The 25,455-nt window shown below is 35.7% G+C and overlaps 1 protein-coding gene and 4 non-coding genes across 7 annotated transcripts; all 5 read right to left on the reverse strand.

Annotated features, from left to right (window-relative positions):
• Positions 1 to 2,330: 2,330 nt before the first annotated feature.
• NOP58 (NOP58 ribonucleoprotein) lies at positions 2,331 to 24,976 on the reverse strand. Of its 3 annotated transcripts, none has more exons than XM_054585826.1 (15): positions 24,745 to 24,976; positions 22,306 to 22,382; positions 19,686 to 19,738; positions 15,563 to 15,684; positions 14,051 to 14,187; positions 12,545 to 12,609; positions 11,363 to 11,497; positions 10,531 to 10,676; positions 9,790 to 9,916; positions 8,382 to 8,545; positions 7,454 to 7,588; positions 7,169 to 7,230; positions 5,717 to 5,850; positions 3,685 to 3,848; positions 2,331 to 3,394 (listed from the first exon to the last, which is right to left on the reverse strand). In XM_054585826.1, the coding sequence occupies exons 1-15, from the start codon at positions 24,787 to 24,789 to the stop codon at positions 3,344 to 3,346; spliced, it is 1,617 nt and encodes a 538-aa protein (XP_054441801.1). In that variant the 5' UTR covers positions 24,790 to 24,976; the 3' UTR covers positions 2,331 to 3,343. The 3 variants fall into 3 exon arrangements, with proteins under 3 accessions (XP_054441801.1, XP_054441803.1, XP_054441802.1); XM_054585828.1 differs by lacking the exon at positions 24,745 to 24,976 and adding an exon at positions 19,369 to 19,487 and having other exon boundaries at positions 22,306 to 22,347; XM_054585827.1 differs by lacking the exon at positions 19,686 to 19,738.
• Positions 9,555 to 9,638, reverse strand: LOC129080790 (small nucleolar RNA SNORD11). Its single transcript, XR_008530198.1, has one exon. It is a non-coding gene; the product is annotated as a small nucleolar RNA SNORD11 (small nucleolar RNA).
• Positions 10,387 to 10,473, reverse strand: LOC129080791 (small nucleolar RNA SNORD11B). The gene has a single exon (XR_008530199.1). It is a non-coding gene; the product is annotated as a small nucleolar RNA SNORD11B (small nucleolar RNA).
• On the reverse strand, positions 19,507 to 19,591 carry LOC129080788 (small nucleolar RNA SNORD70). The gene has a single exon (XR_008530196.1). It is a non-coding gene; the product is annotated as a small nucleolar RNA SNORD70 (small nucleolar RNA).
• Positions 20,280 to 20,368, reverse strand: LOC129080787 (small nucleolar RNA SNORD70). Its single transcript, XR_008530195.1, has one exon. It is a non-coding gene; the product is annotated as a small nucleolar RNA SNORD70 (small nucleolar RNA).
• Positions 24,977 to 25,455: the final 479 nt, after the last annotated feature.

The raw sequence follows: 25,455 nt of genomic DNA on the forward strand, positions 1-25,455 counted from the left end.
GAGAACTGTAGTGGGGGTTTTTAGGAACCAGGCTTCTAAGTGATGTATGTTACCACCCTTACCATCCCATTAGCTAGGACACACTATTATCTAATTACAAGGAAGGCTGAGGAATAGTGTAGTTGTGTGCCCAGAGATGAGAAACAAGTCTGGTAAATAAATGGCCGCTGGTGGTTACCATAGAAGGGTCCTTAAACCCTTCCACTGACTTTTTCCCTGGAGCACTTAACTCTTGGGTCTTCGTGTTTTTAAGGAGAACAGGTTTTGAGTGATAATCCTTTTATATTTGTTGTTTATAAGGAATTCTTGCATAGATCTGCGTTTCCAAGAGCCCTATCAGTAAAAATTATTTCCATTTTAGAAGAAACTAAGGCCTAGAGAGGACACATTGATTTGTCCAAGGATACAAACTATGAAACCAGCTCATAACAGCCATAAGGATACTAATTTATAATTGTGCTTTCTGGCTTATGCAACACTTTCATGTATATTATTTTCTCTGACCACTAGTGCAGGGACCTTCCCATTCTGACAGTTTGTGGCCTTTCCATCATGCCCAGCTGGCTATTAGCATGTTGCTGGCCCAGCAGATTATAGGATATAAATAGATGCATTTTTTGTCTGACCAACTCTTTTCCTGGAGTCAGGCCCATTTACCCCTGCTAGAAACCAAGGTGTTCTCTGCTTCTTGGCTCAGGGTAGGAAGGCTGGAGTTTTGAGGCTCTAAGAATTCACACGATGACTTACCTAACCCTTACGGCACATTACAGTTCTTCAAGTGAGCATCAAATTGCCTAATCTCAGAGGATGCTGCAAAGTTTTATGGTGGGGATATTGCATACAATGAGATGCAGCTATACTTACAACTTTTACTACCTGCCAGGGGGTAGATCTCTGCTGCTGTTCTTTCTGATGTTTTCTACGTTCTTCAGTGTGCGGTGATCTTCTTGCTAACTGAGCAAGAGGGATAATTTCTCTTCCATAATCTCAAATTCCTCTTCACAGATTTTGCTTTCAAAATGTATTTATCTTCTATTTAGATCTCTATTTGTTGCTTCCCTGCATCCCCCCTTCTTTAATCAAGCAGAGACTTAAGTAGAAACATGACCTTCTTCATCAGGAAGGTTTGAAGTTCACTTTGTTCCCCCGAGGGCAGCAGCTGCTGTGGTTTTCAGCTTCTCTGAATTCCCCCAGCTACCTAACAAGTACCTGGCCTCTTGTAGGTATCCCAAATGTTTGCTGACCAAGAAAATGTTGTAAAAATATCTTGGAAATTTTCAGATAAAGAACTCCAAATTAAAGCAAAATAAATAGCGTGTTATTGCTTCAAAAAATAAGACTTTAATTATGATCACTTTCAAGCATAGAGAAAACACAATGAACATCCATATACCCACCACCATGTTTTTCAACAAGATTCCAACTTTCAGGCTACTAAGAAATGTTCCAACACAGAGTAGCTTGCACTTTTCAGAATCACAGAGGTACAGCTAGAGACAGAGGATGAGCCAGAGCCAAGTTTTAAAAGACGGCCTTAGGGCCTTAGAGATGCAACAAATGAACTGAAAACTCCTCATGGACAGAGAACTGCAGAAAGTGTTCTGAGGTTGGAGCTCTGGAGAAGATGGCTCAGCCAAGGCCTTGATAAGCATACTAAGGACCCAGAAGACAGGAGAGAGATACAGAAGTTATTGTAAACTAGAAAATATAAATTTACATTTTTGAAGAGAAGGGGGTAGAGTGCAATGAAGAAATCAGTAAGTTTTTAAGCAGAGATTATTTTCTGTGGCTGTCACAAAAAAATTCTTCAAATTTGCTAACCAAAATTAGGTACATAAAATTCACCTGAGCTTCCTAAGGCTCTTCAACAGGACAAGTACTTCATTTTTGGCACAAAAAACCTAACTTACCTTTTGGTTAGATGTTTAAACAGTTTAGGCTTCAGCATTTAAGAAAGCTGCTAGTTTTTTGATTTAACTTAGTTTTGCCCAGGTCTGTAGATCACTCAAATTGATTAAGAGTTTAGTATCCTCAAAGTCTATCTTGTTTCAGATATAAAGCTTTGACTATATACCACTGTTGGCAGTCTATAGGGCACTTTCACCTAAAAGTTGTTGAAAATAAAAATTTGTTAAGTCCTGAAATCAATAAAGTGCCTGGGGTGAGGCAAAATAACAAAATTCTCCAGGGAGAAAGATAACCAGCTTTATATTTTAAAATTTTGTCTACAGATGGCTACATGTACTTCATGCAGCATTTACTTCAAACAAAATATCTAACTTTGTATTTACATCTCTGAAATTTATCATCTTATTTTCTACAAACAAGTTATGAGAAGTAAAGTTGACTATTATTTCTGATTTACAAATAAGAAAGTGAAGAAGGGCTGTTCACTTGCCCAGAGTTACATTAAAAGCAGAGGTGGAACTCAAAATTATAATCATTTTAACTACCCCAACCCCTTGAATGTTTTTACTGAATTTTCCATTAGCATGCTAATGGCATAAACAAATGCAAGATGTAACAGACTGTCATGACTATATGGCAGTCAATCAGGCTGCTGTTCACATATTAAACGCTATCTTTTAGAAATAAAGATTTCTTTGGTGCTTTATGTGCTGGTTTATACCTCGTGTCTACTGACATTTTATTTTTGTTCAACTTGTATTTCCCTTTATCCACCATTCTTTACTATAAAATGAGTTTTGTATTAGATTGCTTTAGAAACAAACCAGGGTCTAGATCAATAATTACTGTTGTACCTTCTGAAATCGCAAACAAAGTAAAATTACGGACACAATTTTATTATTTCTGAAGAGATATCTGAAACTTTTGCTCACCTGATTTTAAAATTTTGAACACAAAACACAGCGTTATTAAGCGAAGAGGGAGAAAGAGGAAAAAAGGGGAAAAAAATTCTAAAAGGGCAAGAGAAACACATAAGAGTGAGATTCTTAAATTGGTCCATCTAATCACTGCCTTAGCAAAGGCTAAGTTTCAAATTAACGATTCACAGCTCTCACTTTTCAGATATGATAACTGAAATAATAATTATCCAATGCTAATGGCTAAAGATTCTCTTAACTAAAATAGAGATCACAGAACTGCCTTAAAATACAAAGAAAATATTTTTATTTGTATAACAAAGACTAAGAAATGACATAATAAAGTTAATAGAGTTGATGTCAAGACACAAACAGGTTTGAAAAGCTATAGATGAATAATCACTTTGTTTCATCCAACCTTTGTTAATCCTTGATTACTTTAGAGAGCATCTCTGGTATATTCCTGACTGAACCTTAAGCACGATGTGTCCAGGTGATTCAATTATGATTACTTTCCATTAGTCCTCATTATCTTTCTTTTTTTTCTTTTTCTTCTTTTTCTCTGGACTCTGAAAATAATCAAAAAGAATGCTTTTGAGAGAGTTGTTAATATACGGGTGAATAATAACTTTTCCTCATAAGAAGCAAAGTAGATCGATCTCTCTTAAATCTTACTCTCTTCCTTATTCACAGCAAGCCCATTCTGCAATAATAGAAATAGCCTTTTAATAAAATACCATAATGTCATTTTATTTTTACCTCACTGAGAAGAAAAGGTCATTTCTGATATACAAAGCAGAATAAAACATGGAGACCCTCCTCATGCCAATAGAGTATCGGAAACTAAAAACAAACATACAGGAATTGCTGTGCTGGTGCATGGTTCTTCCTCAGAAAGTGGTTCTTCCTTAATGTGTTTCTTCTTGTCCTTTTTCTTCTTCTTCTTCACAGATGTCTCCTGTTCTTCCACCACCAGTACTGCTTCTGCTTCTTCTTCTTCTTCTTCTACTACTTCTTCTTCAACTACATAGGGTAAGTATAAAGATACAACACTTAACACTGTGTCAGGCCTCAGACCCCCAAAACTGTTTGAATCTTAAGTTTTTTCCTGCCATTCTGGTCAATCATCCAATGTTTATTATATAATTTATAATTAGAAAGGTCCTTTCAACAATTACCTAGTTTAACAGCACTAACTTTACAAATGATATAAAGCTCAGAGAGAAGTAAATTTCTCATAATCAAGTAGCTATGCATAGAAATTAGAACTAAAACAGATCATCTCACCCACACGCCCACTGCTTTTTGGAACTCAGTTATATTAGAAATTTAAGGGTTTGTGCTAATAGAGTTAAGACAGGCATTAATTCAATCTAAGCAGTGGCCCTGAGTAAAACCTCTGTAAACTCAACGTCATCTATAAAATTTAGTAATGTGCGTCTCATTGGACTATTAGGATTTAATGAGGTAATACATGCAAAATACTTTGCACAATGCTTGGCACATTAGAACTAAGAATCAATGATAGGTAGCTATCATTGGAAGTTCAGTCACCATAGGATCTACTATATACTAGGCCCTATTCTAATCAATTGAAGATATAGGAAGACACGAAACAGACCCAAAATCCCTGTCCTTATGAAACCTTTATATAGAAGGGGAGAGACATGAGATACTTACTATACAGTAGTCTTTTTACGTAGAATCAGTGCTAAGGGTAAAAATAAGGCAGAAAGGGGAACACTTTTGTGTGGAAGTCAAGCAAATGACTAGAAGAGGAAAGGAAATGAATAATGCAATCTCTTGAGGGAAACATTCCAGGTAGAGATAACAAATGCTAAGGATACTTTGGAAGAAAGGGGTGGATGGCAGGTTCAATGAATACCAAGAAGAGCCAGTGTGGCTGCTACATTAAGTGGTGGGTATGACAGGTGGTTAGATTCTAGATATACTTTCAAAGTAGATTTAAAGAGGATATGCTGTCAGAATAGTTTTGGTTTATAAGAGAACCTACCCAAGGTTAAAGGCCAAAGTAACCAAAACTGCCATTTGTAAGATGGAGGAAACTGGGGAGCAACAGACTGGGAGTGGCAAGGATCCATGAATGCTAAGTTTGAAAGGCTTATTGAACATATAAGTGAAGATGCAAGTCTGGAGTTTGGAGTTTTCAAACACTACCAATGGGTTTAGAGAACTCCTTAATGTTCAATAAGAAAATAGAAGCACAGGAGTTAAATAAATGCTTTCTTCATCTAGGGCAGGAGCCCGTATTTGCTGATAGTACACTTTCGACCACTGGGTTATTTAGAAACCAAAATTAAATCAGTCATTGCTTTAGTACCTGTCTGGCTAAACTATTTGGTAGGCACTCAACACAGGTCCAGCTAATAAATGGATGGGGGTACTTGCTTACCAACTTTGCAAGACAAACTGGTTTACTGGGGAGCACCTTTGAGATATCATTACTATAATGGTAGGCTACCTAGAATGTTATCACTTTCTAGTCCTTTTCCATGTAACAGAAAAAATGAAGAAAACCACTGCTGCATCAATTATACACTTAACTGTAACAAAAATACCTCAGTAACTTATTTAGAAATCATGTACTTTTTTATTCTAATTTAAGCTGATTCTCAAAATAGCTCATTGGTATACTCAGTTTAATACGCAATTCCAATATTCATAGAAATGCACCTCACATTCCTCTATGAAATCTGATTAAATTTAACAATATCCTAACTATTTTCAGAGAACACGATGGCTTATTAAAACACCATTAGCTTTCAATATGAGTGATTTCACAATAAAGTTCAACAACACGTACTTTCAGACTTATCAAGCCTGTACTTAAGGAATAAGAGTATAAATGACATTAAAATATTCAAACTAACCTTTAACTTTAACCTTAGCTTTTTTGGCCTTCTTTTCAATTATTTCATTCTCCTGATCTACCTGTTCTATCTTGCGTTTTTTAGAACAGGTTGGCAGTGTGGAGTCACCAGAAGGATCGTAAGTCTTCACTTCACTGAAAGAGCCAAAGAGTTTTAGACAATCTCTGCAAACATTTACAAATGAAATCTCTCTAAAGATTTAAATGAAATGCCATTATTTAATACTTCCATGAGCATAAAATGCTGTTTCATTTTAGTGGCTTTGGGATAGTTTATGAAAACTAAGTTTCCAAAAGGTAGAGGTATTAATATATTCCAGCTATGTCAATTATACTTCAAAAGATGTGGTGAGCTAAACAAATTCTGAGTAATCAATGTGACTACAGTATAGAAAAATCTACCATAGGGGGGAAAACAGGAGAAAATCGTTTTATACCACATGATCACATACCAGAAAAGCAAACTGAACCAATTTAAATTTTAGATTATAAAGTAATTCAGTGAAAACCAAACCAAAAGACCTCAATCAGGTTTTCTTTCACAGCTGGTGCTTTAAGTGTATGTGTTGGAAGTTACAAGCATAATGACCAGAAAATAAAAATTATACAAAATATGTTCCATTTCTTAAGCTGACTTATAGGCTCATGGCTTTAACTCTTATATGTTAAAAACACCTATAATTTAAAAAACAAAGACCCACATTTGTCAACTAAGGACAACAAATCAGACTTGGAAAATTCAAACTATAAAAGAAAACATTTTTTCTGAATGTGTATATTTAAATATATAAACATAGTATTTGTAATTAAAAGGTTATTCTATATGGCTCTCCCCACCCAAGTAATAGCCTAAGATTGTTATTATTAAAACTCAAAAAATTACAAGATTCCTAAAAGCAGAACTTTATGTCTTAAAGTCTAGAAATATTTTTAAGGCTCTTGATGCACACTGTCTGCTTCCCAGAAAAGCTGTCGTACATTCTACCTCCATCATCACAACCTCATCAGTATTAAGCACCACCTCAAATAATAACCAAAATACCTCTCCCCACACAAATCTTTTGTTAATTTTATGGTGAGGCCTAAAAACTTTACCATGCCTCTTGGCCATTTTTAGGCTTTTGTCTCTTTAAAAAAGATTTGTTAGATTAACCCAATGAATTTTCTTTTTGACACATGGTATACTATAAAGGAACTATGAATGACAAATGTTTACTCTCAATATTTGGAAATGAATAACATAAATATTAAGAAAAAGCCAAAACAAATACATTATATGTACTGATTACAACAATGTAAAAATGTGGTTCTGATTAAAAACCAGAACTAAATATGGAAACTTGTAAATGGCAAAAAGCGGGGACACTGAGGTGTTTTGGTTTACAATAAAAAACTGTCAACAATTAACATTTAAGTAAGTAGGAATTGTCCATCCCTCTTCCCCTGTACTCACCTTTTATGTTCATATTTTTCTGCTTTTGCTAATGCCTTTCCTGTTCCACTTATTTTCCTTATCTAAGAAAAGAAAACCCATTAATTTTCTAAGGCATAATCTCTTTATAGTATATATCAATTATTGGTAAATATAACAAAAATTGTTAACAGTAGGCATATAAAAATATATTAGACATACTGAAATGCATTACACAGCTGTTTAGCAGGTGAAATAAGCACATAAACTATGTAGTTTATTAACTTTTAACAGGTAACACTTTAATAGGCATGGTGTGTTTCTTACCCCTCTATCTTCCAAGGCCCTCAACCTGGCCTCTAATTTGGCTCTGTTCTCAACTCCCATTGCAGAACTAGAATCTTCACCAAAAGCATCATACCGGATAGCCAGAACAGTTTTGGCTGCCAACATTCGAGAGATCTAACAGAGAACTTGAAGTTAGAAACATTCACACTAGGATTTTCTTCAAACCAGGAATTACAAAAGTATTTTGAATCATACAATTCAAGCCATCTATCTTATATTTGAAATCTTTGCCACAATATAACGGCTAACTTGTTATATATAACCACTATCATCTTGGTGGATGAAAAGACCTTTCAGTGGTTCATGTCTAAAATGAGCTCAAACTATTCTTCCAATGCCCCTAAATTTTAGTTTATACTCAGCGACATTAGTTCTACACCCTGAGGTCAACAAGTGTAGTCCCCTTCTCAAGCTAATTAACATTTTATTAAACCCTTCATTTCTCCTTGCTGTTCTGAATTTTATAGAGAGGGGAAGGAAGAGATGAAGAGACAGAGAGAAACATCAATCAGTTGTCTCTCACATGCCACCAAAGGGGGTGACCTGACCCGCAATCCAGGCCTGTGCCGTGACCAAGAATCAAACCAGCAACCTTTCAGTTTGTGGGATGATGCCCAATCCACTCAAGACCTAAGAACACTTTTGATGTGCCACCCACTCCTCCCCTTACCAACAGGTGAATTTTAGGAAAACAATAACAGTGAAAGAACATGGCTTTAACAGGACCAATACAGTACTTTCTTTAAACCTTCTCTTTCATTAAACAAAGTGTTTTTTATTTAAAGAATTCACCATTCTCTATTCAACGAGAAAAAAAAGATTCATTGCATACTATAGAGCAGGAAGAAAATGTGCTGTTTGGAGGGAAAAAAAGAGAAAAAGGCCCACCTCAGAAAAACTAACTTACCTTTCCTTTGTGTTTGGGACTTGTCTGGCCTACAAGTGAAGCATGGTAAATGAGACCATATTTAGGGGTATCTCGTCTAGACTTTAGAGCTCTGAAAAGTGCCTTTTCTGCTCCAAGAATCTGAACTGTAGAGGCTGCATGTTTGGCCAAATTCAAGAGAGAACCTTCAAAATAAAAGAAGTAGTTACAGGAAATCAGTTTTTAATTATTTCAAAGTGCCATGCACTAAACACAAGACCTACAGCCCAAATAACTCCATTCTTGCAGCTGAAGATATCTGAATGACATATGTGATCAATGAATGGTCTATTCTAATTTAAATACTTTGCTACAGATGATACATTCAGATCTTCTGTGATGACTGGTAATAGAAAATAATGAATTAGTACCTCACTATATTCTCAAGTAACTATACAACTTTTGTAGCATCCATCTTTATAATATCACCATACACATATTATGTTTTATTATAAATCCCTTATTTAAAATGTTTTTATGTCTAATATATTAAAATATAAAATAGCATATTCAATTCTGAAACAGTCTTGATAAAGGCTTATACAGTCATGTGCCGCATATGACATTTCAGTCAACGATGGATTCCATATATGACAACGGTATGCCATATAGCTTAGGTGTGTAGTAGACTGTATCACCTCAATAGATTTGTGCATTTCTATGATGATTGCACAATGATGAAATGGCCTAATGATACGTTTTTCAGAACGTATCCCCATCACATAGCAGTGCATAACTATATCATCACTTGTTGTGAATACTTAAAACTATTCAAATTTTAATCCTATGAGTTTTTTAAATTTCATTTTTCAAGCTGACCTTCCAATATTATTTTGTATAGTTTCTGGTGTACAGCATTATAGTTCGACCATCATGTACCTCATCCTCCCAATATTTCAAGTACCCACCTGGCACCATAGTAGTTATTACAATATTATTGACTATATTTCCTGTGCTGTACTTTTACATTCTTGTGCTTTTTTATAACTACCAATTTGTACTTCTTAATCCCTTCAACTTTTTCACCCAACCCCCTAACCCCCTGGCAAGCATCAGTTTATAACTTTGTAATATTATAAAATATTAACTGATATCATCCTCTTGCATTCATCGGATTATTCCACTTAACCACAACAAACTTCTGACAATGGACAAGTGTCTCAGAAGAGGTAGTGACTGAAGATGCCTTCATTATCCAAAAGGATTTCAGGCATACAAATAAAAATCATCATCGAACACTGGTCCTTAGACCTCACTCGCATACTATCTACTACTTCTATTTATTATCTAAAATGTCTTTAACAGCTGTAATTTAAAGATTAAAAATAAATCCTTGCTAGAACACTCAATTCCAAATACCCATGTCTACAAGTTACATTAAAGCCATCACCTGCATGAGCAATAAGCCGTGCTCCAACTAATTCCCCAACCATGACTGTAACATTGGGTGCAATGGCCATCATTCGATTTTGCAGGTACTCATAGAGCTGAGTTCTATATTCTGAGATTTCAATCACCTAGTACAAGGAACAAAAATGAATAACTCACAAATGATTAAGAACAAAAACAGTTTAAACTTCACATGTCTAAAACACTGGAGTTCTACATCTATCATAGGGCAGCTATGCAATCCTGAGAAAACTAATCTTTCCTTACCTCAGTTTCCTTTAAAAGTGCCGCTGTGAAGGATTTTTATTAGATAATGCATTTAAACAACATTAAGTATACTCCTAAAAATGTTGGCCAATATTACTGTCATTTTTAAAAACCTCCAAGGATTAGATATTTGTGTTACCCTGATTCTTCACAGCTATCTCCAAAGAAGAGAGGAAAAAAAATCACTAGACTATAAACATAAGTTAGAATTAAATAACTCAAAGCTATCTTCTTTGCCTTAATGAATTTATTCTGACAATGTACCAATACAATAGATTAGTACTCTTAATTTTATTTTAGTATATATTTCTCCCTCTAAGTATATAAATCAAGATGGCATCAGATGAGGTAGTGACTGAACACCCTCATATTTATTTATCAGGTGAACAATAATTTCTAAAAATCATCACTGCCATCAGAAAATTATCATTACAGTGCTGGTATCACAACTATTTTCTCTATCTGTATAGTTTACCTGAGTGCAGAGATGCAGAATGTTGCAAATATCTTCTTCTGAAACCTCTGTTCCCATAGATATCTCTGCAGCTGCTTTCACTTCTGCTTCAACTTCCTCTGGCAGTAATTCAGAAAGTTGAGCCGAGGCATAATTCTTCCTATCGCCTATGGAATGTTTGCAGAGGATGAAGGAGAATCACTCTTCAACAAATTATACAAAATCCACCAAATAGTCAAAAGAAAAAATAGAGATAAGCCAATGAAAAGGGTGCCGAAACAAAAGAAAAAGTGAACAAGTTTGACCTAGTAATTTTCCTTATGTAAAGGCTTGATTTTAGAGATTATACTCTCTCCCACCACCTCCCTAAAAAAAGAAACCAACCAATCACCACCTCAAAATACTCCATTCTATAGGACTAATGACATTGTGACAATTTGTAATTAAGATTATACTGAAGCTAGGGCCATGAACTCTTGAAGTATTATAAAATGCAATATGAGCCAAGTAATATTTAGCATCCTCTACTAATATTACAGTATTTGCATAGAATATAACACTACAGACAGCAATATTACCTTTAATGTTAATTATTAATATGCTTCAGGATACCCCCATCTACTGTTGCCCCTATTAATGGCAAATTCATGATGAGACATGTTTACTAGAAAAAGCCATTTTAAGAAAAACCAAAGTTAATTTTGTTTATGAAATCTAACAGCTATTAATATGGCTATACTCTTAAAACATAAGTTATAAAAAATTCTAGGAAGTTTGTTGGAAAAAAATTGTAACTCAAGTTTTTAGATACAAAGAAATTATTTTCAATGCGTTAAAGCATAAGTTAACTCACCAACTTTCTGCAAACACTTGCAATATGTCAAATTATCTGAAATAATTTTTCCTAATTCAGGAAAATGCCAGCCATACCATTCTCTACATCGCATAATGTAGTTGTTTAGTTCTTTATCTAAGTCATCCAACAAGGCTGCAGCAGATTAAAATAAAAAAGAAAACATGAAGTTAAATGGTTCAACTGTGGTAAAATATACATAAAATTTGCCACTTCATAATGATTTTCAAGTGTACATTTCAGTGGCATCAAGTACATTCACAATGCTATGTAATCACTACTACCACTATTCATTTCCAGACCTTTCATTCCAAATTGAAACTATACCCATTAAATATCTCCCTATTCAGACTTTCCCCCAGGCTCTAGTAATCCCTTTTACTGTCTCTATTAATTTTCTATTCTAGTACCACACAGTACTTGTCTTTTTGTGTGTGTGACTTATGTCACTTAGCATCATGTTTTCAAAATTCATCCATGTTGTATGTAGCATGTATGAGAATGTCTTTCCTTTTTAAGAATATTTTATTGTATGTATATGCCACATTTATTTATCCCTCCATCTGCCATTGGGTATAGGGGCTATTTCTACCTTGTGGCTATTGTAAATAATGCTGTCACAAACAGGGGCATATACCAAGAAAAGCAATTGCTGTTTAAAGGGATTTTTAAAATTGAGAATTAAGACTCTGACATTTCAAAAAAATCACTTAATGATATGGTAGAATGACCTATTATAAAGCCAGGTCAAAAAAGCAAAACACAACACAATACAGATCCCATTATGGTTCTAGTATTTTTCATGGAAAAAGACAAATGAATTGGTTTACAGTAATAGTGCAATTCACGTATCTCCAACTAGTCAAATTATTGTTAATTCTTCCTTTTTCTAATCTGCATCCAAGTTCTTATTAAGAGTTCTAGTTATTCACCCTGACAGGTGTGTCTGAGTTGGTCAGGTGTTGTCCCACCAAGCTAATGATTTATATTCCCAGTCGGGGTACATGCCTAGGTTGAGGGTTTGGTTCCCTCTTTCCTCTCTCTTTAAAAATAAGTAAAAATCTTGAAAAAAAAAGTTCTAGTTAATCTCTCTTTCTCAAGAGAATTATAAAAGATACAGTTTTAACAGTAGGGAAAAAAAAGCACGTAGTACACAGTAGACCTCCCATGTACTATACTTACAAATTGCCTGGACAATCATTGTGTCCACTTTGTCAGCACTAAATTTCAACCTATAACGGGACAAGCTGGGGAGAAGGAAGAAAATAACACACTGCTAAGATAACATTGATAAAAAGCATTTAACTAACATCTTAAAAACTCTTAAAACCCAAACTCCTCCCTCAGAGCTACATCATTTTATTTTTAATTTCTCTACATGGGAATATCAGTTTCAAGATCAGAAAATACACATTTAAAAAAGAATACATCTGTCCTGCTATAACCTAGAGTTCTTAAACATTAGTTTATGAATGACAACTCAGATAATGCTGTGTAATGCAGGTCATATTGCTTCATATATTACTTTTGCAGCATATTAATGCTCTTATCAGTAGAAAGGAAAAAAAAAAGTGCAGCACTGTAACACCTGAGAACAGAAAGCCATGGAGGAATAATACTGTATATAGGTATTTCTTAATTTTGGCACTATTAACATCATGAACCTGACAGTCTTTGTTTTGTGTGTGTGTGTGGTGGTGGTGGTGGGGGGTGTATTCTGTGCATTTTAGGATGTTTCAAAATATCCCTGGCCTCTACCCATTATGTTAATAACAGACCCCACTTGAAGTTCTAATAACCAAAAATGTCTCTACAGATTGCCAAACATCTTCTAAGGAATATGTGACTGAGAACCACTGCTGTATACAATGCCAATTTATCTGCAAGTTTGAATCGATCCAGTTTAGTTATTTGTGCTCTCTCAGAAATGCTTATTATCAAGTTCTTTCTGACTTTTTGTAATTTTGCTTGTCTCTGAAGGTCCATAGAGCCTTAACCCTCCATCAATCTATGCTCAATTTTTTGTTGTTCAAAGGAACAGACCTTTGTTTACTATAGTATGTCTTTTTTCCTGTGTTAATGTACTTCAGAGCTATTGTTTTTGATAGCGCTCTGCTCAGAGTTGCGTTAAGGTTTAAGTAGCCTCCCCTTCATCTTGTTTCTTCACAAACCCTGGTATTTCAATGCAACTTCACAGAATGCCAAGCTTTTCAGGAACACATATATTATAGTACAGCACAAATGGATCTCTGGTTAAATATGATAGGTTAATGTACTTTTCTTTGCCTTATTATAAAAACAATAAAACTCAGTAAGATAAGCAACACAGGTAGACACATACACAAAAAGATCACAGCAGATGAGAAAATTAAGTGGACAAAAGAGTAGCAAATGATCTAGCAGACGTAAGAAAAGAAAGCCTAAATAAAAGTTGTGGGATCCAACACCAGAAGGGTAGAGAATGCATACAGTGAAAGGTTTAGAGTCCAGGCAATGAAGCCAGAATGGAATCCTGGCCTTCTCAGATATCAGCTGTATTGACTTCGGGCATCCATTTCCTCATCTGTACAATGATGGTAGTACTACCGATCGTTATGAGAATTAAATTAGTATGTGTAACATGCTTATAACAGTAGCACACAATTGTTTAATAAATAAAAGCCAACTTTATTTTCCAGTAAAACTCACCTGTGGGCCAGTCCAAGACACATAGCTGTCATTTCACGTGGTTCTACCCCAGGGATTAATCCATCCATCTGTGAACGAATTCCTCTCATAAGTTCATTAACAACAGGACTATGGATGCAACTGAGATTCAGCTTTTCCTATGAAAACAAGAACATCTGTATTAAGTAAAGAAATACAAGCTGTAAAATGATACATACAGTTTAATTTAGTTTTCTTCTTTTTGTTGATTTGAGGAATCTTTTACTTATTTTATTTAGTTTCTTTTAAAAAATTAAAAGGTAAAACACAGAAAATTTTAATCAACAGTACCGAAGAGAAGGGCACTAAATAGAGAGCAAAATTCGGAGTCTTAGGCCCTTTCCCTACAGATAAATAACTGTTAGCATCCCTTAAGTACTGCCAAATACATACACATGTTAACTGATGCCAGCATTTTAGGCCATACCACCCTGAACTTGCCCGTTTTCCAAATATACAGATATTAATATGTCTGAGTACACACATATACAAACGTTCATAATATAGTTTAAGTTTTCACACACCTCACACTAACAGGATAAATTTATATTTTTTAAATGGAGAGACTGAAAAGAAAAAAATTAAAGATGCCCATAATCCTTTCATTCAGCAATCTGCCTTTTTGTGTTTATATCTATTATGTTAAAAGTTCATGTTTTTAACATTAAATATCAACTAAGGCTTATGGGCACGTCAAACACCATCACTGAAAACTTCATGACTTGACAGTATTAAAAATAATCTACGAAAACCTCTTAAATTCAGAATCCTGGCTAAAAACCCTCAAATCTCTTCAGCGCTAGCGTACCTAAAAGACTTACAACAGAAAATAATCCCTACTTAAAAAACCAAAGATCAAACTATCACAACTGGCTCTCAAACTGTTCTGCTTTTCATGTCTGGCAGCCTACTTTTCCAGTCCTTCCTTCCACTCTCACTTTATATTTTTACCTCTAGGAACTCTTATCCCCTACTAAAGTTTTCTAACAAACACATATATTAAGAAAGAAATGTCATGACTCCATTAATGTTGAGTGGTAGGGGGGGGAGTAACTAAACCAAAATATGGCAGGATATACACAAAGTATTAACAGACTACATCTGAGTGGCAGGGTTAAAGCTATTTTTTTTAAATGAAATTTTGTTGTATCTGTATTTTAACTTTTTTTTTTTTAAATTTATTAGAGAGAAACATCGATTTGTTATTACACTTATTTATGTGTTCATTGGCTGATTCTTGTACATGCCCTGGCCAGGGATTAAACCAATGTAACCAACTGAGCTACCTGGCCAGGGCGGTATATTTGTATTTCTTACAGTGAATGTATATGCTTAACCGTGATAATAATATTGGAAATAATTATTATGTAGCCTAGGGGGGAAAAAAATAAAATACGAGAACTTATGACAACTCATTACAAAGGCTGCGCTTTATAGTCACTACGGTTATGGTGAGTTCTGATTAGCAATCATGAAAGAAAACCGTAACTTTACCTTTATGACCCCTCCTAGTTTAGCATCAGCTACAGCCAGAGGTTCATGGGCTTCTTTTACTATTTTCTTCAGAACTTTCTTCAGTTGCTTGTTGATTTTGCCCTCCATCAAAGCTGTGAATGCTTTTCAGGAAAAAGAAAAACAGAAGAGTTCTCTCAAATTTTTAATTTTAAGAGCTTAATACCTCAGTTAAATTTTTTTTAAAAAGGCAAAATAACCACTCCCTTTTAAAAGAGCTAAATTTAACATTACTTCTAAAATGAAATGATAAACAAATATATTTACAAGTTACACATTTTACAATCTCATCTGATCTTGCCTCCCTCATTTCTACTCCAGAACCAGGAATTAGACCAGATCCAACCTTTCTTTCCCTATGCCATATGAATCTTCTTTTGAACTCAAACCTAGAAATCATAAAATGTTAGAAACATTCTATTTTGGAATGACAAATAGATTCTCTCTCCTACATCATTACAGATTGGCCCAATGTTCTGGATTGTGAAATACCCTAAAATCTTTCCAAGACTGCTGAAAAAGGAGTGTATTCATTTTGAAGGATCTACATTTGAGTGGGGCCTTATCTTTGCTAAAACTCAATCCATAGGTGTAATCAGGCCTATGCTTATAAACCTCCAATGATGGAGAACTTACCATGAAGGCATCCTGCTCAAATTTAGGACAGCTTTCATTTTAGTAAGTTCTAAACCTGCTACTTTTATAACTCTCACCCTTCCTTAGACATACACTTGCATCTTGTGGACCCACAAGAACTAACACCTCTCCTGATACTTGTCTTGATTGTAGTTGGATTTAAAGTATGCCTGTCAGAAAGGAAGTTTGTCATAATATCTAAGGCCAAGCATTTAGTTAGCCAGATACTTGCTCTTCCCTCCTGACCATATCTCCATCCATTTGAATTACAAGTAAATTTCATCTGTTATTTGGTAAAATGAAAGATGAAGATAATATCTGGCTACCACACAGATCTCTCAGAAATCTCTACATTCTAAGAAACTAAGATGCAACCTATTTTTGTTGGGGTTTAACCTTTTACATTTTGTACAACAATGACTCAATAATCTGCCTTTCTAATAAAAGTTGTATTCTTTCCTTACAAGTTTTTTATCTTTCATAATTAAAAACTTTTATTCAAATTCCTGTTCCTAGTCCTCAATTTTCTGTTACTTTTGCATTTTACCATTTCCTGAAAGTATAATTTTTGCCATGACCAGTGTGGCTAAGCTGGTTGGGTATCATCTGTTGCCCTGCAAAGCAAAGGTCGCTGGTTTGATCCCCAGTCAGGGCTCATGCCTGGGTGGTGGATTTGGTCCCAGATTAGGGCACGAATGAGAAGCAACCAATAAATGTTTCTCTCCCTCTCTAAAAATAAATAAAATCTTTTTTAAAAGTCAAACTTTCTACTCTTGATCTATTCTAACATTTACATTTACTTTCCTTTTATCAAGTGTGTTCATACTATGTACTTTTAAAAGGTGCTATACAGATGGTGACAGAAAGGGGAAGCTAAATCTTTCCCCTCCTTCTCTTTTCTACGACCCACTGTGCCACAACCCATAGTAGTACAGCACGTTTTTCACTTCACCCAAATGCAGGCTGGCCCAAATTTTACTGTGACTATTCAAAAACGTGCATCTTGAAAATTTGACCAAAAGTAAAAGTAAACTTCTTCATGCAAATGGCAAATTTTAACTTCTGGGACCAATATAAATTGACATGACACCCCATTAAATTCTTTCGTACACTATGGGGTTTTAAATGCATACTGACATCTACAATCACTGAATTTTAGTCTGTCACATCAAAACTGCCTTGTAACAGGCAGTGGGAAGTTGAATTCTCAGGAAGGACTCTGTATAAACCAATGTTCAAAGTTCTGATAAAAAGTCTGGAAAAGGCATTGTAGAGGTTTCTATGACTAGATTCCTGACAGAGTTCTCTACTTTCATTCATTCACCCCAAAATATTTATGTGCCAGAATCTAGGGATTTGACAATAAACAACAAAGTCTCTGCCCTCATGGAACTTAAATTAGGGGGAAGGTCAGAGGGTTCTCACCTAGTGTGGCATTTTCCCTATTTATTTTATAACATTATAAGCTTGGTAGGGAAATGTGATACCTCTCAAATCTCAGTTTCATCACCTGTAAAATAGTGATATTATCTATCTCACAGGATTGTTTTAAGATTTTGGAGCAATGAATACAAAATCTGACAATTGCTATGTAATAAATGTATAAGCCATAGTAAAAAAACCTGCTTCATGTTCAGGTAGAGGTTGGACTTCTCCATTTAATAGTGTAATAAGGACTGGTGAGAAATATCCCGAAAAGATTAAAGAGGCTATATACAGAAAGAAATTCTAAAGAGGCTGTTTGGGATCAGGGATAGAGGACTTTACAACTCCAGGAGGAGCTATACGAATCAGTCTAGGTGAACAATGGACTTACCCCAGAATTGGAGAATAGCTAACACAATCTTGCTTGGGGTTTTACCAAAATTCTATACATATTTAATTTTAAAGCTGTGACAAACAAATATCTTTAAAGAAACTCCCCGGGCAAAAACTACCACAGGTGTGCTTTACAGTGCTATGAGGCTTTTATTATCAATACAGCAGCCCTAGAACTACTCTTAAAAATTTAAAATTGATCGCGGGGTAGGGGAGGGGGATGGGATGGAGATGGTTATAATGGGACTAAATGGTAATGGGGGGGCACAATAAAATTGGCCCCATTTTTGGGTCTTCCTTTGGTATACCCCTCTGCCAACATTGAGATGGCCCATTAATACCCAGCTTATTTAGCTGGATTCCTAATTTTCACAAGAGAACTATACCCTTCTCTTGTGGCTGATGAGCAAAATTACTTGGGTCTGTCAAATTCTTGCCTAATTTAAAGCCATATTCTTCCTTATGGCTCTTCATTTTTAAATTATACCACGAAGTAGTTGGCTGATTTGATATAGAATTTATGCAACTGAAAAATTTATGATTAGGGTTTTATAGCTGGTCTTGTTTCCTAACATTAAAAAACCCTAATAAGCCCTGGCCAGGTGGGTTCAGTAGCTGGAGCACTGTCTCATGCACCAAGAGGTTGTGGGTTCAATTCCTGGTTGGGGCAGGTACAGAAGGCAACCAGTCGATGTTTCTCTCTCATATATTCTCTCTCTTCCCCTCCCTCTCTCTCTTCAAAAATCACTAAACATATCCTTGGATGAAGATTAGAACAAAAAACAACCTTATAAAACCAACCGCATCCTGAAGCTAAGCCAAATTAATAAACTACATTACTGTATATCTGCTGTCCTAGCACTAGGACTAATTGAAGGATGAGTCATCCATTCTTCTAAATCATATAAAATCACACCCCCTTTAGATAACAACTCTTATGCTTCTCTTAGTTTTTGTACTAAAACTCGCACAAACCTTAAAGTACTACTTTTCCTAAAGCTTTTATTTTTTCTTAGTTTATTTTATTTATTTAATTTATTTATTCTAGAGGGGAAGGGAGGGAGAAAGAGACGGGGAGAAACATCAATTAGTTGCCTCTTACAAGCCTGCAGCCAGAGATCTGGCCCAAACTGGCAACATTTCCATCTGCAGGATGATGCCCAATCCACCGAGCCACACCAGTCAAGGCGCTACAACTTTTAATAACGTTGTTTTTTTCAAACTAAAAACGTATATCCCTGGAGAACTTTTTATTACTTCAACTGTGATTCCTGGCTATTCTCAACTTTACCCTTGTATTAAAATGATCAGAGCTCTGTGCTTGACCACATTACCTTGGTCCCTTGTAGAACAGCTTTTACTGAATTGTGCTTTAGCATTATGCTGTTGGTTTCCACAGGGAGATCAATTTAACCACTTCTCAGCTCTCATCACATGGGGGGGGAAACCAGCCCTATGGTGAAAAAAGCTATCTCAATGTTGTCTCAGTGGTAGTGACGAATCTGTTAGATCATTTAAATTCAGTTTCAAAAACAATGCATCATTGACAACATTGAATAAGGTTAACTCAGGCAACTGAAGCAAACAATTTTTTAAGTAAGGGCAACAAATTGCCAAGATTAAAAACAAAAAAACTAGTCTTTGACTTTACCTGCTAATGCTTCTGCTGTATCCTGAAATTTCTCAAAATGTTTTAGCTTAACTCTAGAATTAAGAAAGAAAAAAAAAAATGTTATGAGGACACACTGATTTCTGCAAAAGTCACATATTTAGGAAAGCTTGTCAGACTGTTTCTAAAGCATACACTGATAAAAGAAATTTTCCTCTCAGTGGCTATCAGGGCACAAAGTTAGATATTCTTCACAAAATGACAAGTTCTCTAAATGTCACACTAGTCATATTTGGACTATTACAGAGAAGTCTGTAGGCTTTGAAGGAAACAGAACAGCCAAGAGGTTTGCTACCACATCTAAACGACAGGAAAGAACTGGAAGCTTCAACATAATCTCTGCTACTTACACACAGATGCCTTTTACTATACAGCACAGAGGTGGCCTTAGAAAAGGTGTAGGAGTCTGTCTTAGGCCAGCAATCTCATGACACTGATTTATCCATCCAGTAAAAATGCCATTAAACAGCTTAGTGTCAGATCAAATTCTTATTACTCTTATTTTACCCTCTTCTTCTCCAGACACTTAAGTGCAGAGCAACATCATTTTATATGGAAACAAATACATATATTTAATCCATTGTTGTCTCAGTGGTAGTGACGAATATTTCAGTGAGATCACTTAGAATCAGTCCCAACAAGAATACATCATTGACAACAATGAACCAAGTTTTAACCCAGCCAATTAAAGCATATACCCTTTTGAAAAGAGAAAACTAGTATTCCACTGTGTCTAAACCAATACTACCTTAATCAAGGTTTTCTTACCTGGTCAGAGAACATCCTAGCGGTCCCTTACACACTCAACAGCACAAAGATTTAAGGAAAAAATAATAATCTTATCTATTCTGCCTCACCACACTCCCATTTGCACCCTTCTGAAGTGCCATTTGTTCATCTCTGTGTACTTGCATAAATGGAAATTGCACAAGAATATGGCAAAAATGGGATCAACTACAAATTCTGAGGCATGATTTCGTCAGTATATCACGAACCTCCTTCCAGACCTTTAAGAGATCTACAGAGACACTAAAATTTATTTAACAATTACAATACTGATGGGCATTTATTTCAAATTTTGGGGTTTTGCCACAAATGCTGACACTATGTATGACATTTCTTTGGGTTCACTACTTTTTTGCAAGCTTTAATAGTCTCCTCCAATTCTTGTGAGTTTTTCTTAGCACTAGCAGATGAATTATGAAACGCCTTTTAGCACTCAAAAACATAACTCAAATCCATACATATCAAGAGATCAGTTAGGTCCTTGCTAGGATCACATTAACCAAATGGGCTATTTCAAAAGGTGATTCACAGCTGGTGAAATTACCACCGTAACTACTTTGAAAAGCCAGATCACACTCCTACCACTCACTTCTTAAGCTGGGGATCAATGTTATATTTGATTTTCTACTCCGGAGACCTTGGGGAACTCAGGTATACCTTTCCAGGATTTACTAGCTACTTATTATTGCGGACAGAGCTAGGACATATAAGTCACAAAGAATGAATAAACTGAAAAATAAGTTCAAAAACATTTGAATACCATTAACATAAGAGAAAAGAAAGTTAAATCAATCAGCAGCCTATACTTTTGACAAGTATTACTTTTAATAGAAATTTATACTTTACAATCAATTTGTGGTTTTTGAATTTTTGTAAGTTCATTTTTAAATTATATTTTATTGAGGTTGCTATCAGTTATCCTAATTTTTCCCCCTTTGGTCCCCTCCACCCAGCACCCCTTATTCCCTCAGGCAATCCCCACACCACTGTTCATGACCACAAGTCATGTACCTAAGTTCTTTGGCTACTCCATTTCTTATACTGTACTTTACATCCCTATGGCTATTCTGTAACTACCTATTTGTACTTCTAAATCCTCTTACCTCTTCGCCCACCCCCCTACACCCCTCTCCCGTCTGGCAACCATCAAAATGCTCTCCATGCCCAGGATTCTCTCTGTTCTTGTTTGCATAGTCTGTTTTGTAAAATTCAGTTGTTGATAGATATGTCCTTATTGCCATTTTATTGTTCAGTTTTGATCTTTTTTAACAGTAAGCCCCTTTTAGAATTTCATGTAATAATGGTTTGGTAATGATGAACTCATCCTCTAGTTTTTTTTGGTCTGGGAAGCTCCTTCTCTGCCTGTGTTTTCAAAGTGTCTTACAAAACAGTAATTTTGTGTTGCTACTCAACCTAGTCCGCAACTAATACAAATTAGTAGAGATGACCTATGCTCCAAATAACGAAATCTAATGATTTGACTCATACCAGTATTATTCCTGAAATACTTTTCAAAACAAAAGTTATAAATACAGCCCTGGCTGGGCTGCTCAGTTAGTTGGAGCATCATCCTGTACACCAAAAGGCTGTGGGTTTGATCCCCAATCAGAGCACATACCTAGGTTGTGGATTCAAGCCATTAGTTGGGGCACAAGAGGCAACAAAATCATGTTTCTCTTGCTCTAAAAATCAATAAACATCTCCTTGGGTGAGGATTAAAAAAAATTATGAATATAACATATGAAGAGGGTGGGAGAAAATGTAAAAAGAACCCCTAAATGTGAACTGCTAAATTCTCAGTTTTAAGATGACTTACATTTTATTTGCCTTCTCTGGAGTTTCAAATTCTTTCCACAAACTATCAACCTCTTGAAGTTTCTTCTCATTCAAAACCTGTAATAAATATTGGTATAATTTTCTTTAAACAGCACAGTCTAGGCAAGCATATATAGCTATACTCTTCAAGTACAACTGTATGTGTAAAATGAGGGTAGGGGGAGCGATTTTTCTCTCTGAAATAATAAACCAATTGTTTTAACCACCACAAATTCTTGGTCAAATTAGTAGCTCAAATAGCACATTTAATAACTAGATGGAATTCAGGTCTTGTTATCTTGTTGGAGGGAGGGTGTCTTTGCTGAAAACTTTCTATTTTTAGGGACCCCTTCAAAAGGCACTATCATATTTACAGACTTTCTTTAAAACACTTTAAACATGCCATTATTTTACACTGCCAATTAAACTAACCCGCCATCAATTTATAACACATCCCAATTTCAGGGATGTTAAACATGGGGAAAAATGCCTATTAGGATTGATCCTCCCCTATCTTGTACTTGAGCAGTTGACTTATCAAGTAAGAGTATTGGTGAGGGTGTACAGAAATAACTTTTATTTACTCTTGATTTAAGTGCAACTATGAGAATCTCTTGAAGGCAATTTGATAGCATGTCAACATGAAATATACATATCCTGTATGATCAATTAACTACTTTCTATAGAATAAATTTCATTATTTACTGCTTTAATCAACTTTACATGGAAGTTTTATGATTTCTCTAAAACTAAGATATCATCCATTGCAAGACACATCCTGACATAAGAAAATTTAAAATGCAAAGGAAAAAAAGGGGCACTTTAAATCCACGAAACAGTCATTAACCTTTAGTGATATATTCAAGACTTTTTGACTATGTGACATTTTACTTATGTATACTTTTAGTAATCTTACTGTATACTTAGCATATCATGGATGGACCATAACCCAGGTTTTAACAACCTAGAATTGCGATGTGTTAATACACCACCATTCATGTTTTTGTTGATAAATATGCAAGTTATTTCTAAAGTTTCCTCATCCTTCAGAAAACTTTTTTTTGTATGCACACGTAATGTATTTCTGTACAACAAACTACCAGAAGTAGACCTTAATTGATCATATAGGATATGCATATTTTATGTAGACAGATGTTACCAACTTGCCTTCAAGAGATTGTTAGTTTCACTTAACTCAAGAGTGAGTAATGCTGCAATTACAGACAACTCCAATGAGGAAAAATAAGCAAAGCTAGCTTTTGGTTTTTAATTATTTTATTGGTTTTCTTAAAAACAAACAAACAAAAAAAAAAACAACACCAAACAACACCACAGGTATTTAATGTAATAAGTGCCAACAGAGATATTTTCAAGTATCAGAAGAGAAACTTGGTGAGTGAAAAGCTCTCCCAAATCAATACTTTAGTATGTCCCCTTTCAGGCTTTCTACAGCCATATCACATACAGTTTTTTGACGGACAACTAGAATCATACTATACATCTTACCTAGCTTTTCTGGGGCCTTATATCAGCATATGAGAAAAAATTTATTTTTTATTGCTATATTCCTAGAGCTCTGAAGAGTGCCTGGCATGTAGGCTGCACTCAATTTACTTCATTCTTCCTAACATTTCAACAGCATCCCACTATACGATTGTCTCACTGTTCAATCATTACCATGCTTAAGTCTTAACTTCAAACCTTCCTTATTAAAACAACCTAATCTTAACTTGATTATCACCAGCCTAGATTTCTCCCCTAAGCTTCAAATTCGAAATGACTATTGCCATTTCCAAATGTAATAGAGATCGCAAGCTTCACAGAGCCAACCTGTTAACTCTTTGGTTTCCCCATTCAAAAGCCCAACAACCTGTTTTTCTCTTCCCTATCATCACGAACGCACTTAAACCAAAACCCCAGATTCAACCAATCAACCAATTCTGTCAGTTCTACCTTTAAAATTATATCGATGTTTTTACCTTCACATCGACTTTAATCAAAGCATACTTATCTTGTCTAGATTAATGCACAAACATCCTTGCTTCCTTTCCTGCCCCCCTGTAATCTAAACACACATAACAGCAAGTGTATTAATAGGACAAAGTACATCATTCCTATCCTTAAAACCTTGAAGTCATTCCTCGAAACACTCAAAATAAAACTCTTTCATAACTTGTAAAATTTTAACACGACTTCCGTCCACCTCTCCCATCGAGCCAAATCCTCTAACCCAGAACCCGGCATCCCAAAAAGGTACGGCCACGTGTTCGCTGGCACGTGCGCCTGAGAGGCCCAAAGCCTTCCCCTTTCTTTCCCAACAGAGGAGCAGAAAAGGTACCCGTGCTATCCTCAGAAGTGCCATCCTCTCTTCAAGTCTCTCCTTTTCCCTGCCTGCCCAACACCCGCCTTTCCCCCTCCAACGGCTCAATCATCCACTTACCTTAAAGATGGCGTAGCCAACGGACGTTTCAAACAGCACCAACATAGTTGGGCAGAGTCAGGGGGCCGCGCAGCCCGTCTTAAGCTTTGTTCCCAATAGAAAAGACCAGACTTGCGGCCCAAGGCCGCGGCTGGCCAAGCGCAAACGCGCACGCTTTCCTGCAAGGAACCAGACCACGCCGCCTAAATGTTCCACACTAGACTGCGTACAGACCGCGCGAACGCGCTTCTCCTTCTCCAAGGCTTCTGGGATGTGACACACTTCCGACGAATGACGAGACGCACAGCGGGCCGTCACTTCCGCAATATTCGCGCCACAGAAGACGACGAAAATATCGCGAGATTTCTTAGGGCAACGAGTTTTTGTCATCTTCACTGCACTGCAATCTAAAGAAAAGTTGGCTTGTTATTATTTTTGTCTCCCCTTTATGATATATTTTCCCTTGCAACAAATGCCGAGTTGTCTCGGTGCCTGCCTCGGGCATAGATAATCAAGGAAATGCCAGCCGCTAGATTTTACTCCTGCCTTGAGATGAAATCCTCAGAATGACACTACGGTTGTGACTGTTCTATCCGGCCAAACTGATTGTGTTGCACAGATTTCTTTCAAATATATCTATGCCTCTCCCATTTTTTTTTTTCTTCAATGAATCCAGGATATGAATTTAGGTTTTCTGTTCTTTTCTTGGTGTAATTTGCTTTTCTGGTAATT

This window comes from Pteronotus mesoamericanus, unplaced genomic scaffold, assembly GCF_021234165.1.
Source record: "Pteronotus mesoamericanus isolate MK-2021 breed Mesoamerican mustached bat unplaced genomic scaffold, CSHL_Meso_final contig_90, whole genome shotgun sequence".
NCBI lineage: Eukaryota > Metazoa > Chordata > Mammalia > Chiroptera > Mormoopidae > Pteronotus > Pteronotus mesoamericanus.